At 47.0% G+C, this 16171-nt stretch overlaps 1 protein-coding gene across 1 annotated transcript; it reads left to right on the forward strand.

Annotated features, from left to right (window-relative positions):
- Positions 1–1984: 1984 nt before the first annotated feature.
- Positions 1985–15510, forward strand: LOC119378783 (fatty acid synthase-like; the record flags this gene model as incomplete). Its single annotated transcript, XM_037647807.1, has 4 exons — positions 1985–2374; positions 8230–8419; positions 10859–11088; positions 15286–15510. Coding segments are annotated over 4 exons (1035 nt in total), but the record flags the coding sequence as incomplete, so codon positions are not given.
- Positions 15511–16171: the final 661 nt, after the last annotated feature.

Here is a 16171-nt window from a genome sequence, read left to right on the forward strand (position 1 = left end):
CAACCCGGTCCTGTGCTAGATGCGGCCACGTTACACTCGAGAACTTCTTAATCTCCTCTGCCCACCTCACTTTCTGTCTCCACCTCGCGCGTTTGCCGTCTCTTGGGATCCAGTCAGCTAATCCTAATGATAAGCGGCTCTCTTTAAATGGCGCTGCATGCCCTGCCCATGCCCCTTTCTGGTGTATTTCGACTGAAATGTCCTTAAAACTCGTTTTGTTTTATGATACACTTTGCTCTCTTCTTGTCCTTTAACGATACACCTGTCATTTTCCTTTCCATTTCTCGCTACGTCGTCCTCAGTCTAAGGTGAAACCTCTTCGTAACCCGGTAGGTTTCTGCTCCGTAGATAAGTAGCGGTAAGATGCGGCTGTTATATACCTTCCTCATGATTGATAGTGGTAAACTACCATTCATGGTTTGAGAGTGCCTGCCGAATGTGCTCAATCCCATTGTCATTCTTCTAGCTACTTCAGTTTCATGGCCCGACTCCGCGGTTACTACCTATCCTAAGTGGACGTATTCCTTTAACACTTCCAGTGACTAATTACCTATCGCTAAGCGCTGTTCTTTTACGAGACTGTTGAATATTACTTTAGTTTTCCGCATATTATTTTCAGACTTACCTGTCTACTTTTCTTGTTTAATTCAGTTATCATGAGTTGCAATTCGTCCTATGACTTACTCATGAATGCAATGTCATCAGTGAATAGCTGGTTACTAAGGTACTCTCTATTTAAATGTATACATAACTCTTCCCAATCTAGGGCCGTGATAACCTCCTGTGAGAATGCGGTGAATAGCATTGGGCATGTCGGGTCTCCCTGCCTTACACCCTCCGATATTGGAATTCTGTAGCTTTCTTTATGGAGGACTATGGCTCTCTTTCATTTGTTTCTGTATTTTTGTTCTTCCTTCCTCTCTAATGTACTCGCTCTCCAGTTCTCCTCCTTCTCAACCTCACGTCTGTCCTTGTCGTCCTCATTTCTATATCCCACCCCCTTATACACTAAACTATACAAGGCTATGCTATGCTCTGTTAGCTTGCCTGGATAGCCGAATTCTTACGACACTCACATTCGCACCATGGGGACGCGATTGAGCGCGTGCCAGTTCATGATAATGATAATTTTTTATCTACGACACACGGCGAACAACGACCATAACAGCTGTGCTGTAAAAGAGACGTGCGAGCCTACACTCCGACCTTTGCACATTCCGCACTTTATAGCAATAAAAGTTTCCTTTTTACGAACCACAGATGAATGACCAAGTTTACTCTACAGAAAATAATCTACAAGATAATCATGCATTAAACAAGGCTACTGCTTCAAAGTGTCGCATCTGTAGGTGTAAATGTTATCATGCAGGAAAAACAGCCGTTCGGTACTTTCTGGGAACAGAAAGTCTTCTGCGTGCCACTTTTCCTCCAGACAAAGACAACAGCTGCTCTCTACATGTTATCGTGCCAACGTGTCTTGATGGTCTTCATGGTTTTTTCCTCGAAGCATGCGATCTCGACTTGACGGAGCAACGGAAATTGAGTGTTACAATGTTCATAGCAGGTTAACCAAGGGCAACGCTAGGTGTCCTTATATACACGCGTTCATTTTACGTTTGACAATGCCTACATGGGTGGTCCAGCCCAGAGGGTTCCTAGAATAAGGGATTGAGTACTCACAGTATTGAGTACTCACAGTTGTGAATATTCACAATGCAGTGGCGTAGGCAGAATTTTTTTTCTTTGGTGGGGGTGTGGGGCACGCCCTTATCTGACGTGGGGTCCGGGCAGGTAATTATGGTTGAGTGTCATTTCGTGCTCTGTAACACAAATGCAGAAAAAAAATTCGGGGGGGTGGGGGCGGGCCCGGTGTGCCCCCCCCCCCCACTCCCGCTGGCTACGCCACTATCACACACCACAAATTTCGCTTATTGTAGTATACAAGTCGGTCATTTTTTGTTCCTTTTTATTGCTACGTTTACAGCGCACACTGGATCGAGTAGAGGCCGAGGGACCGTACCCGGACTCCGCGTACACCCTGCTCAACCGCGTCGGGCAGCGAAGCGTCAAGCAGTTTCCGTATCGAGGATTTGCCATTGTGCCAGTGGACGGCGTCAACAAGGAGGTGGTGAAGGCAGTGGAGCGGGCGTCGCCCGAAAAACGACCCCTCTGGTTCGTGTTCACTGGCGTCGGCTGCCAGTGGAACAGCATGGCACGCCAGATGATGCAGTTTGGCCCTTTTGCGGAATCCATCCGCAAGTCACACGCGCTTCTGCAGGACAACTTCGGAGAAGACCTGATGGATTTGGTGACCTCTGACGAGCCTCGATGCAAATCACTTAAGGGTTCATTCGTCTCCATTGTTTCGGTACAGGTACGTTCCATATACTTAAGTGTTGAAATGAAGCCCAGAAACATCACATCATTGTGATTGTCGATCTACCATCGACCTATCTATCTATGATTGAAGAGAAGGATGCACGCATGAAATTTGGTCTAATATATATATATATATATATATATATATATATATATATATATATATATATATATATATATATATATATATATATATATATATATATATATATATATATATATATATATATATACAGGGGTTTCGGACATGACGTCCGTTTTAGCACACTGTATGCCGCCGTTTCGGCAGTGGTCCCACGGTCGAAACGTCGGAATATATTGTGCTGAAAGCTTCGTCGTGCTCGAAGTACCTGTCTGCAGTATCGGGTCGGCGTGAGAGTTTCTATAATGCTTATATAACGCTACAACCATTAAACCAGCGCCCCCACCACTTTAAAAGGGGGTGTTGTACTTCAAGCCGGTTGAGACGCTGCTCCGCGGAAGGCTCTTTGTAAGGCAGGTCAGGCTAGTGGCGCGTACGAGTGACCACCGCAGCCACCGATCGTCGTCTTCCGCTTTTCTAACAGCGGAACGCCTGTGATTCTTTTACAGCGAAATCTTTTATGAGATCACAACAAGGGCCCTTTTTGGCGCCGTAGTTGTCCGCCGCCGCCGCTGCCGCCGCCGGTGTCCGTAGCCACTATCGCTCGAAATAAGAAAAAAAAACGAAATAAGAAAAAATTTCCAGGATGGAACGAGGTTCGTACCCGGGCCCTCTGCGTGGGACCTCAGTGTTCTACCTCGGAGCCGCGCCGGTGCCTGAAACCGCGTTGCAAAAGGACCCTATACAAGCTTCATGTCTCGAAGGAACCACATTAACACATGTAATGTAGCGTGGTAGACGAGTGCAATAACAACCAAGTGTCACACAACGCGAATTTTGTAACCAATCGTCACATAATGCGAATTGCACAACGAGTGGGTTGTTGAATGCTTCCAACCCATTACGAAGGGCTCTGTCACAATTCTTCATCGTCATCAGCCACATCATCAACAAAGTGCACATAATGCCCTAAAAATGTTTAGCGGGTACCACGATTGTCCGCAGAATGAAGAAAATGGAAATAGTGGTTGCTTCCCTACTTTAAAAAAATATGATCATTTATAGCGTAGTGGGTTCATCGCAAGGGCGCTTCTATAGGTTGCCAAGGAAGCCCATAGTGCTCCCATGACGCATTTTATCAGAGTCTCAATAAAGATCTTTCCCTGTCTCTCTCTTTCACACGATGACCTATGTTATATAGCATGCAGGGAGAGTAAAATAACGACCGGGCGTCACACGATGTGAATTATGTAACTTGTGGGCCGTTTAGAGCTTCCCACCCATTACAAAGGGCTGAGCCATAATTCTTCATCTTCATCAGTCGTCCTTTCAACAAAATGCACATGATGCCTTACAAACGAGTAACTGGTGCCTCGCTTCTCCGCAGAATGACGAATAATGGCATAGCAGGTGCTTCCCAACTTCACAAAAATTGTGATTTATGGCGTAGTGGGTACCTTGCTAGTGTAGTTGTATTAGTAGCCCCAAGAGAGCTTACAAGGGGCTCTAGAAACGCCGCTCTTCCAGCTTTCGCTGTGACTGTGCGGCGGTTTCAGCGCAGGCCTGGCGTTTTGTTAATTTTAATGAGTGCAGTAAGCGGGCATATTTGTATTGAAAAGTTGGAGGCAGAAGCGTTTTTGCACAGTTCCACTTGGAATAATTCTTCAAGCATGTCTGTGCCCCGAGATATCCCGCTGGAAAGTTTAATTGCGATTTTCACGATTACGAATGCAAGACGGTGAGCACTGGCGCAAAGCTCCACTCAGATGTGCCTCGGCAGTTGCGGGCGGCGTTTAATCTGACCAAGGCAGTTAGACCATGAGCTACGTCTTTAATCACTAGTAAGGTGAACGTGCCTGGTAAGCCATCGATATGCCCACAACTGCACAATCTACAGAAATACGTTGACCAACCTCGAAACGCCTTTTTCCCAAAGAAGCAAAGAAGAAAATATGGGGCATAGCCAGCCACTCCCTGATTGATTCCCATAAAATCAATTCCCACAATGCGTGGAATCGGCCGGATTTTTTCTTCTTTGCTTACATCCGGATATATACCCCATGGACAACACCGCCGGCCCCGGCGCCGCATTTTCTGTGACACAGGCTCCACCATGCTCTCGGTTAGATTTCCACAGTCTGGGATGATATAGGCTGAGAATCTCCTATGGTACATACCCGCACACCTATAGTGAACTAGAAAAAAACATATGTTCTAGTTCACTATACCCACACCATAGGCTGCGGTGTGCGGGTATGTGCCGCACGTAACTGGTAGAAAGGATTTCAGGACGCACAGGACAGGGAAGTCAGGTTATTCATGCGACCTGCGAATTTTATAGCGGAGATGTTATGCTATTCGTTATGCCGTTACGCGTTCGAATTAACTATGATCGTCATGAATGGCCTTTACCTTTCTAGCGCGTGCAACGCAATAACTCGGCCGACGCACGCTCTCTTCCTCTTCTTCATCTCCTGCTTCACTCCCTGAACATGTGCGCCCGGCGCGCGCTATCCCGCTGCGCCGATTTCTCCGGCGTGGGTACAATACACACATTTAGTTGCGTGTACGCAGAAGTTGCGTACGCAGTGCGCACTACGTTGCGTACGCTGCAAGCGAAGCGCCCCACAACACTTTTAGCTTACTGTGCTGTACTGCACTCTAACCGTGCTGCGATGCGTTTCGCCCAGCTAGATAAGTCAGATGCGAGACGCAAGTGTTTTCGAAAGGTTATCGGCGCCACCGGCGTCAGAAATATACTTGGCGCCAGTAACAACGTGGTCTCCGCGTTCTGCGCGCAACACCATCTTGATGGTCATGATAACGGCCACCAGCATGTGAGTGAGGCCGTGGCGTTGGCTGTGTGCATTGTTATTGTCATTCCTACGTGCCTTGGTTACGCGCGTTGACATTTGCCATGTCCGTTAAACTTCACTATGAGTGCACAGCTTTGAAGCTGAGCGCACTATATAAGAAGGTCCTTCGAAAAGGCACGGCCACGCTGGATGGAACCCAGCGTTCGCTCCAGAGCGGCCTTGGATGAGGCTGAGTAAGTCCTGCAGCAACTGGTTGCAATGAAGGTATTTCGTGAGTTTACGATCTACGACCACCACCCCTGCAAGGAGCTAAAGCTCGCACAACGCTCAACACACGTAACATTGCAGCATGCAATAAGAGTACCGACGAAGCTTACTTACATTTTTCGAGGTCATACGCCGAGTGTCCTGACAGAAAGAGGTTAACGCGTTCCCGCACACAACCTGTCGACGATGTTTTTTTGAGGATTTAGGGAAGACGCAACGCAATGTCCTCCAACTCGTAAGAACCCCTGAATGTGTCGCTTGTTTGTACCTTATCTGGCATGGCTACATGACCTTTCAATGTGAAGTAGACACGACTTGCATCGGATTCGCTGTTGCTGTCTGCGTCGTGCGCCACTGCAACCTTCATGTGCGATCGTGTCTCCTTTCTTCGAGGTCCGGCGAGAGAGCAACGCAATAAGAGTTTCTTTACGTAAGCAGCGTCTTGTTACGGGCGTACGCGCGCATCCATGGGAAAGGTGCGTTACGTTCTGCGCACGCGCATTTCTCACCCGCAGCCGTGCTGCGTACGTATGCTCGTTACATATGCCCAACTGAAGGTGTGTTATGGCTCGGATGAGCGAGATAACGAATACGGAGAGAGATTCAGAGACAGAAACGAAGAGGAAAAGAAACATTTATTTGCGAAAGAATATCTTGACGAGGCGGGATTTGAACCTGCCCACCCACGTTCCGAAGGGAACCATCGTAACCACTTGTCTATCCAGGCACGCTAGCAGACCGAAACGTAGACTTATATAGCATAGTATGGCAGGGTGGTAGGAAAAGGAAGCGAGGGTGAGGAGAGATCTCACTCTGAGGAGGAGAAAATGGAGGAGGAGCGAGAGTAAAGCATAGCAGAAAGAAATAAAAAGAAAGAGAGGGAGAGAGAATAAAAGAAAGACAGAGAAAGATACAGACAGGTAGAGAAAGATATACAAAGAGAGAGGAAGCGAGCAATTGAGACAAGATCATAGAAAGAGCGAGAAAGAGGAAAAATGTATAGAGAGAGAGAAAGAAAGAAGTAGAAACAGACAATAAAAGATATAGAAGAAATAGAGAGGAGAAAGGAAGGGAAAATAAAGATGAAGAAACAGAAAATGAAAAAAAAAATTGGGGAAAGGCGAAACATGTAGGGAAGGGTGTTTCAGCACCACTAACGTTAAACCTGTGGATGGGTGAAGCATGCAGTGTGCACCGGCCTTTCCCACAGCAAAACTACTGCTAGTGGGCAATGAGAGACAAAAGGAAGATTAGACAGAGAGACCCGCCGTTCGCTTTTAGTTAATGTGCCCGCTGTGAATCTTTATTCAACTACGCACAAGAGAAATCTCCCACCGGCAATACATTGTAGGTCAAGTTCCAGTGCCTTTATATGAAAGGGGTGTCCGGTTAGTGGTTGTGCAGCGTGAGCAGTCGCTTTTTTCAATCAAGAAGCTCGCTAGCGGACACTGCCTGCGTCGGCGTTGTATTTCGCAGGCGAGGGCGCGTTCTCGTTCCTTGCGAGCTGGTAGTTGAGCGTTCATCGCAGAAAGTGCGTTTCCATAGTCAACGCGCGCCGTTAGCTGTCTCTCGCCACACGGCGAGCCCTGACGCGGTGGCGCCCTCTCTTGCGCTCAAGCAATCGGACCGTTTCGACAGCAGACGACGATGCTGGATGCACGCTGACATGCGAAGACCCTTAGGTGCTTCGCACCTAAAAGAAGGCCACAAACTGCGCACTTCCTTGAGGCTGCGCACGGCTAGTGCGAAGGTGCCTTAATTTTTTTGTTCATGGCACATTCATTTACTCCTGTGCCAGTTTTGGTATGTACCGTATGTACTGTACCAAGCTAACGAGACGACACCTCGAGACCAACGAGACGTAGGCAGATAGATAGATAGATAGATAGATAGATAGATAGATAGATAGATAGATAGATAGATAGATAGATAGATAGATAGATAGATAGATAGATAGATAGATAGATACAAGCACTTAGTGTGTTTCCTTCACTAAGAAATGCTTCGCATTAATAAAAAACTCATTGCGTGTCACAAACGTATAGAGTAGCCCCACGCGTCATGCCATGTGAGCTGCTTGAGGAATTCGCGGTTTAGATGCCCACTAAATAAAAACAAAGCGCTCAGCCGTAATCAGAGGAACGAGGCGCTAAAGAATATAAAGACGATACCCAGCGAATCACTTGCACCTTTACGTCTCTTGGGCACCCACATAAAACACCCCTGTGACATTTTTGTTTATTATCTATTTAAACGCTCTTTGCACTTCTCAGTAGTTTACATCATTTCGATAAATGAATAATGTATAGATTCCGAACTCTTTAGCGTTATCCGATCTGTTCGTTCATATAATATGGCTTCCGCCTTTACGTTTCCTTGCGCTCCCATGCAAAAGACCCCTAGGAATTTTGTTTATTATCTATTTGAAGGTTCTTTGTACTTCCCACGTGGCGTACAATATAGCGATAAAAGAATAGCGTATACTGTCCCTGCTCTAGCGTTGTCTCATCTGCTCACTTCTGTGATCCAAGCTGGTAAAGCTCCGTGCCCTATATATTGTTAATTTAGTGCAGCTGTGATCTCAAAAATTCTGCACCATGCCAAACGGGCTTTTTGAAAAAAGTGAATGTGTTTTGCTATCTGAATGAGTGCCTTGCACACTCTAGACGTGTCTTTCATGCGCAGCTTGCCCTAGTGGACACGCTTCAAGCTCTGGGGATCCAGCCTGACGGCATGTTGGGTCACTCGGCTGGCGAGGTGGGCTGTGCTTATGCGGATGGAGGCTTCACCGCAGAACAGGTGTTGATTTCCGGCTATTGGCGAGGCCGCTGCATAGAAGAGGCCTATGCGTTGGATGGTGCCATGGCTGCAGTAGGCAAGTGTCAATTTATTCGCTCTGGGGAGCATTGTCTCACTTCTCACTTGGTGAAATATTGATGCACAACCATAGTAATCTGTAACTTCATTTTACCCACTCTCGGCGAAGGGCCACTGAAATGGCGTTCCCCTAAACAGCAATTCCGCAACTTATACTGCCGACAGCGGAGGTAGCGTACCGTTCACACGAAATGCTACATTATTGTAAACCTAGCTCTATGTAGTCGCACATGAATAACCCGAGGTCGCAAAATTCAATACACCGGACACTCAAGCACTAGCTATGGTGGAGGACGACAAAAAGAAGCAAAGTGACCCTTACAAATACTCGCAAGTGCCTGAGAACGTACAACAACAGAGCGGGCAATCAACATGCACGTACAGTACAATATTACACGCAGCAAAGCCTACAGGGTTTACTACGTGTGATATATTGTGAAAAAAAAACGCCAGGCCTGCGCGGAAAGCGCAGCACAGTCACAGCGAAAGCTGGAAGAGCGGCATTTCGAGAGCCCGCTATACACTCTCTTGTGGTTACTAATACAAGTAAACTAGGAACGTACCCACTACGCCACAAATAACTTTTGTGAAGTTGGGATGCCCACACCACGTACATTACTCGTCATTCTGCGGAGAAGCGACGTAGCATCTGTGAGACATTATGTGCACTTTGTTGATGCGACGGTTGATGACGATGAAGAATTATGGCTGAGCCCTTTGTAATGGGTTGGAAGTTTCAAACGACCCACTAGTTACGTAATTCGCATTTTCTGACGCCCGGTCGTTATTTAACTCTCCCACCACACTTTATAACAGACGCTAACGTAAGAAAGGGATAGAGAGAGGGGAATTAACTTTATTGAGACCCTAGGGAAATGAATCATGGGAGCCTTATGGGCTTCCTTGACAACCAATAGAGGTGCACTTGCGAGGAACCGACTACGCTATAAATCATAATTTTTGGGAAGTACGGAAGGAGCCACTATGAAATTAATAGTCATTGTGCGGAGAACCGTGCTACCCGCTAAACACCTGTGAGGCATTATTTACACTTCGTTGATACTGTGGCTGATGACGGTGAAGAAATATGGCAGAGCTCTTTGCAATGGGTTGGAAGCATTCAACAACCCACTCGTTGCGCAATTCACATTGCGTGACGCCTGGTTACAGAATTTGCATTGTGTTGGTTTGCGTTGGTTGTTATTTCATTCTTCAACCACACTACATCACATATGTAATTGTGGTTCCTTCCCGACATGAAGCCTGCGTAGGGTCTTTTTGCAGAGCCGTTTCAAGCACCGGCATGGCTCAGAGGCAGATTACTGGGCTCCCACGCAGAGGTCCCAGCTTCAAAACCCGTTCCGTCCCGGATATTTTTTTCTTTTTTTCGTTTTTTTTTTATTTCGAGCGATAGTGGTTACGTACAGCGGCGGCGGTGGCGGCGGCGGACAACTACGGCGCCAAAAACGGCCCTTGTTGTGATCTCATAACAGCTGTCGCATTAAAAACCTGTAAACCAAATTTGCTTTCAAAACCATATTGCATGGATCCGCTTCAGGTTCAGGGTGCTCCCATTGCGTTCACTTAATTGGGCTTTGGTGAGGCTTGCAGAATTAGAAACGTTTAGCCGTTCACACAGCTTATTTTGACACAATCGGCCACGAAGAAGCTTCCAACTGTAGATACAATTTCGCAAGTTTTCTCGACAGCCTTAACGCACATGCAACATGTAACGCCAGATTGTTGCTAACCCCTTCGGAGCATACCCTAGGGCCACGGAACAACAGTGAAAGTGCTCTTGGAGCATAGAGCACTCCTAACATCGTTAACAAATATCTCCCTGACGTCCAAGCTATACAACAAGCGCTTGCGCATTGTGACGTACGCATTAACTGTGCATTCCTGTACGTAGCTCACTAGACACCTTCATGATTTGTTATCACTCGCTGTCTTGTACCTTAATTTAACTTAGTCTGCACAACACAGAGCAGTACATCTGAAACAAAGCCCCCTCGGCCTATCGCTCTCTTCTCGCTTTACAGACACTTACTTGCGAGGGTACCCTTGCAATTATCCAAATACCAAGCAAGCGTAAACGCCAGAATACGGTAGTGTCTAATATTGGCGAGAAGCAACGAGATGAGCGACACGACTGTGACCTTCACCCCGGTTTTCTGAACACATGTTTGCGCAGACAACGCCGACAAAGCATATGCACCTTTTATTCAAGAGCGTATAAGAGGGAGGTGACACATCAGTGTGCTCTGCGCGCTTCTGCATCCGGCGAGAGATGTAGCTACCTTTCGCACATATTAGTGGTTACCGTGTGTTGGGTGAACGCTCGCGCGATAATACCACAAATGCCATGTAATGGTACACCAACACGTCAAGTTTTCTATTCGTTCTAACTAAGCCCTGACGCGCAATATTTTTTTAGGGCTCACTTGGGAAGAGACCAAACGGCGCTGTCCCCCGGACGTGTACCCTGCGTGCCACAATGCGGAAGATTCTGTCACTGTGTCCGGCACAGCCGAAGCGGTCGAAAAGATGGTTGCGCAACTCCAAGCAGAGGGAATTTTCGCCCGTAAGGTGGATAGCATGGGAGTGGCTTTTCACACCAAGCACATCGAGAGCATCGGACCTGCCTTTCGAGAAGTTCTTCAAAAGGTACCGTATATTCATGTAATATCCGCACCCATGTAAAAGTCGCACCCAGAACTATGTTAAATATAATTAAAAACAACCCATGTATTAGCCGCACCATTGCTTTTTGAGAAGGTCATCTGTGTTATTCGTTATGTGGTGCAATAATTCCGAAGATTTTTTCCCGACACACCTGACCGGTTGGTCGAAACTTCGAGAACGATCAAAAATGTGTGCGACGACGGTGCTCGCAAGAAGGTGTACGCGATTTACGCACAGGCTAATGGCGCATATATATGGATACCGTCGACAGGGAGATCACAGCACAGGTTGCACCGAACGGTATATTCCTATTTACCATTATGCCATTCGCGCTTTGTAACGCACCTTCCATGGTCTAGAGAGCCATAGACACAGTTCTTCACAGAACAAAGTGGTAGATATGCCTTTAATACCTGGGTGATGTTTTATACGGCCTCCCGTTTGAACATCATCACGAGCATCTTACCCTGGTTCTAGAGTACGTAGGGAAAACAGGCTTTATTCTGAATTCTACAAAGTGTAGGTTTGCGGAGCGACTGACAATTGTTCTGGGTCATCTAGTCAGCAAAGACGTAGATTGAAGCGGACAGTGCCCTAAAGCCTTGGCAATATCCGCAGGAACTTCATTGTTACCTTTGACTTTGCTCTGCTTTAGCTGTTTCGTTCTAAACATCGCTGATGTTGTGCAACCCTTCACACATCTGTTGGAGAAGGATGTATCGATCCACGTGGCACCAGAATGCGGCTCACCGCTCCGTCAACTTTAATTTCTGCTTACGTCAGGCCCACCCTTTGTCAGTTCAATACTAGCTCTCCATGGAAGCAAGCAGCGCGAAAAGCAAGACGACGCACACAGGAACGAATGACAAGAACAAGCGCTGACTTTCAGCTAAGCTTCTTTAATCAGAAGTAAAACATATACACATCACGCTGCTCACTTCCATGGATCATTACCAACTCGCCCAGCTAACTACACTAGCTCCCCCAGTGAAATTATTAGTGACGCCAGCTGGATCGGTATCGGGGCAGTGCTCCTTCAACGGCGCAATGGTGCCGAACACGTCGCTGCCTACGCCAGCTGCTGCCTAAGGAATGCCAAGTGAAGTTACATTCACGAACCAGTATGCCTTGCAGCCATTCTTGCCATTCAGAAATTTCATCCTTTACATCTAAAGCGCCCATTTAGGACAGTAACTAATTATCCTTCTTCGTGCTGGCTGGCGAGCCTTCCAGATCCATGTGGTCATCTGGTTCGGTGGGCCGTACGCGTACAATATGACTTTGTATTCATGTACAGAAGCAGCCGCCAGCATGCTGACGCGTATTGTCTTTTGCTCTTACCGTTGGAAACCACATATTCCGATGAAGAGAATTTTGACGCCTGTGGGAACGCTATTTCTCCTGAATTTCCGAATGTTACCTTCTTTCTGTAGGGTCAGCAAAACAACGTCAGCTTGGAGCCTCTTTTCGTCGAGGTCCTCAGCAGAAAGCTTATTCGCAACTTTCATATACAGCACGGCTTGCACGTTATTCCCTCCTTAACCAGTCGGGAATGTCCCGAGCGATAGTCGAGATGCTGAGCACGTATGTTGGATGCATTACCCCAGGACGGCAAAACCGCTTTTCGACTGACGCTCGCGACATTTGCGACTGATTAGCACGGAATTGCGTCAACCTGCTTGAAATCTGCTCTCGATAAGTCATGCGTGCCATTAATTAACACCATATTTAACACACAGATAAGGAGTCAAAACAAGAGAAATTACTGATGGTGTCATCGCAGCCACGTGAGAAAAATTAAGTCCCACGTCATCAAGCAGCGGACTAGAACTAGCACTCCGTCGTTGCCTCTCAGGATGCCAGAGAGTGGCTGAGGCACCATACATCCACTGGCTATCGCATGTCTTCAAGAAACCGGCGTAAAGATACGACATTAGAGTTGTGTTTTTCGCGAATCGAGAGGTGGGGCACATTTGCTGTGCTATCAGCAGGCCTGCTGAAGGTCCGGCATGAAGTGAGAAGGCACGCAGCGTGAAACACCGCCAAGTATTTTGTGCCTTGCGCAATAGGCGTCGTCTACAGACTGCCCCTATCTACGGGAAGGTGCACGTCGGGCAGACCGGAATTTTCCTGAATACACTATTACGGCTGCACTATAGCTACTTGATTGGCAGGTATTATACGCACTTGGTCATACACTGCAAGGACTGGAAAAAGAGAGAATGCTGGTCCCTGTTTGAAATCACAACAGTGGTCGACAAGCACCATGGGAAAACTGGGAGGGAGATGACCAAAGCTTCTCCTATCCGCCGGGAAGATTCTAGGTGCATAAGTCACCCCCTCCCCCCCCCATTAGCTTACAAGAAACCGAGATAGCATTCCTTCAACGACACGTGCCAGGTGAAGACGCACAGCTTTAGTGATGTTTTGAAAAGGGAAGCTGGTTAAGCTAGCAGTACGTTAAGCTGGATAAGCGAGCCGTTGGTTCGCGCGGCATTCGGAAAAATTCAGTCTGGCTTTGCCGGGTATGTGGCACTGAAAGCGGACATGCGCCAAGCACTTCCTAGCGTAGTCATCGATGCCTGGAGATAGGCAGTCGATAACCAATCAATCGATAGTCGATAATCGACCAATAAAGAATAAATTTTAGAGAACGCTTGTATGTGCGTAGCACGGCCCAAATACATATCTAAAGCCTAGTGATAGCTAATAAATAGCCAATCAGTAGCCAGTCGACCGCCTATTAATAGCCAATCGATAATCGATGAATAACCAAAAACTTCTACAAAAGGCTTGGATGTGCTAAGCATGGTCCAAATGCCAGACCAAATCTTAGTGATAGACAGTCGATAACCAATCAATAGCTAATCGATAATGGATAATCGATCAATAAATAATATATTTTAGAAAATGCTTGAATGACCTTAGCCTGACCCAAATGCATGACAATACCTTGTGACAACCAGTCGATAGTGCAATGAATAATTGACCAATAACTGAGAAGTTGTAGAATATGCTTGATCCGTGCTTGCCCTTATCATGTATAGTATAGTATAGCATGGGGTGGGAAAGAGAAGTGATGATATGGAGGAGGGGAAGGAGCCGGTGAGAGGGTAGAGCACAAGATAGTCTTGCATAGTTTATTATAGTAAGGGGTTGGAAAGGAAAATGAGGGTGAGGAGGGGCAAAGGAAGAGGACAACTCCGCTGCTTCCTCAGTCTTCGCACCACTAAAGCGTAGCTGCCCAAGTCTTTTATTGACCATCATGGCGAGGGTTCCCTGGGATAAGCGTTTTTCTACCCTTCATCTTTCGTTGTCTTTTCGCGCCTTCTCAAGTACTCATCAAGCGATTTCATTTGAAAAGGGTACTTTAGTGTCGCCATGGACTACACAATATAGGCGTGGCTTGTGCTGCAGCAAGTTTCTGTCACTATACGTGGATCTGCTTGTCGTTTAGGATCGCTTGAATAACGTAACTTACGTGTTCGCATGCCTCTTGTCGTCCGATCGACGTTATTGAATACAAGTTGCCTGTCTTAAACGCCGTTACGCCGGCACAGAACAATGACTCTCCCAGTGCGCTCACCGGCGAAACAGGGATTGTAAAGTTGGCAAGAGGAAGAAGCGATAGAAGTGAAGGATGACAAACTCTATTGTGACCAACTGCAACTCGTTGTCCCAGCGGTCCCTTATTTGTGCGATAACTAGACAGTCATTACTCCTAACAATAATGTGGCAAAAGCCGTATGTGTGTCACTAGTCGAAAACTCTGGCGTGTGGCGTCGGCAACCTAGGGTACAAAGATTCCACCACATGACGTCAGCGCATAGCATCGCCACTTGGTCAAAGGTTGGCAGATCGCGGAGGTAGTAAATCGCAGCGTCAGGTGCAGACATGTTAAGAGGTGAGGGTGCGTGGATGATGCAGTAGAATAAGAAGGTCAGATTTAATGAGTGTCTTGTAAAAGTGGAGGCTTTCGCCTGTGCGTTGCCTAAGCGGACCACAATTGTTTGTGTGTCAATAACTTTAAATAAGTTTATAAAGCACTAAATAACGTTTGTCTTTAATCTGCAATTGTATAAGTGAGTTCTTATATCATGATTGGAGCCAAAATAGTTCTAAGCCTTCAGAAGCTATGGCTGCTTCGTCCATGCTTTGACGCTTTTGGCCCTTGTGCAGGCCATACCCCAACCAAAGGCACGCAGCAAGCGCTGGATTAGCACATCAGCGCCGGAGAGCCGTTGGGGAGAGCCGGACGCGCAGCTCTGCTCTGCCGAATACCACGTCAACAACTTCCTAAACCCCGTGTTGTTCTGTGAGGCCCTCGCTCATGTACCTAAGGACGCCATCTTACTGGAGATTGGACCACACTGCCTTTTGCAGGTGAGTGGCATGCCAGAATGAGTGCTCTTCAGTATGGTTCCATGTTATTGTCGTAGCACGTGTAAAGCTCATTGGGCCTCAAGCTCATCAGCTGGACGGCCCACTGCACACTTAAACACGTGTCTCTCCCTTTGTCTATATATCACTTTAAATAATAAAGCGAAGCATTTCTTTTGAGACGCTTGGCGTTGTGCTGTTACTGGTGTGCCTAGTACACTTTCGCTGATTCACTTTCAGAGTTACTTTGCTTCTGGTACCATACTCCCATTACGATTTCCGCTTGAGTTTTGGTTGTACCACAGCTATGGAATTCCTTGGAAAGCAGTTTACTGAAAAGGGGTTATTGATATCGTAGACATCGTAACACGTTACATATTGTGGGCGTAAAAGTCCCCCGATGTACAATGTTGGGCACTTTGATGCTTCGGCTATTATACATAAACATCATGGTGCTTATTTGCATGCAACATAAAAAGGAATTCCAAAGCGTCAGAAGGAAATCTTTTAGATGCGTAGCAGCTCTTTGACTAGACTTTGTGACGCTGTCCGTCCGTCCGCACAAACTCGATTCAACGCGCTTCCCTCGGCGCAGGTGTTGCAGCGGTGCCAAGTAGGTCATGCCGCAGCTGGGCGTTGACGTCACGAACCCCTCGCACACTTCCCTCGCAGGTGCGCGCGTACG

This window comes from Rhipicephalus sanguineus, unplaced genomic scaffold (genome assembly GCF_013339695.2).
Source record: "Rhipicephalus sanguineus isolate Rsan-2018 unplaced genomic scaffold, BIME_Rsan_1.4 Seq98, whole genome shotgun sequence".
NCBI lineage: Eukaryota > Metazoa > Arthropoda > Arachnida > Ixodida > Ixodidae > Rhipicephalus > Rhipicephalus sanguineus.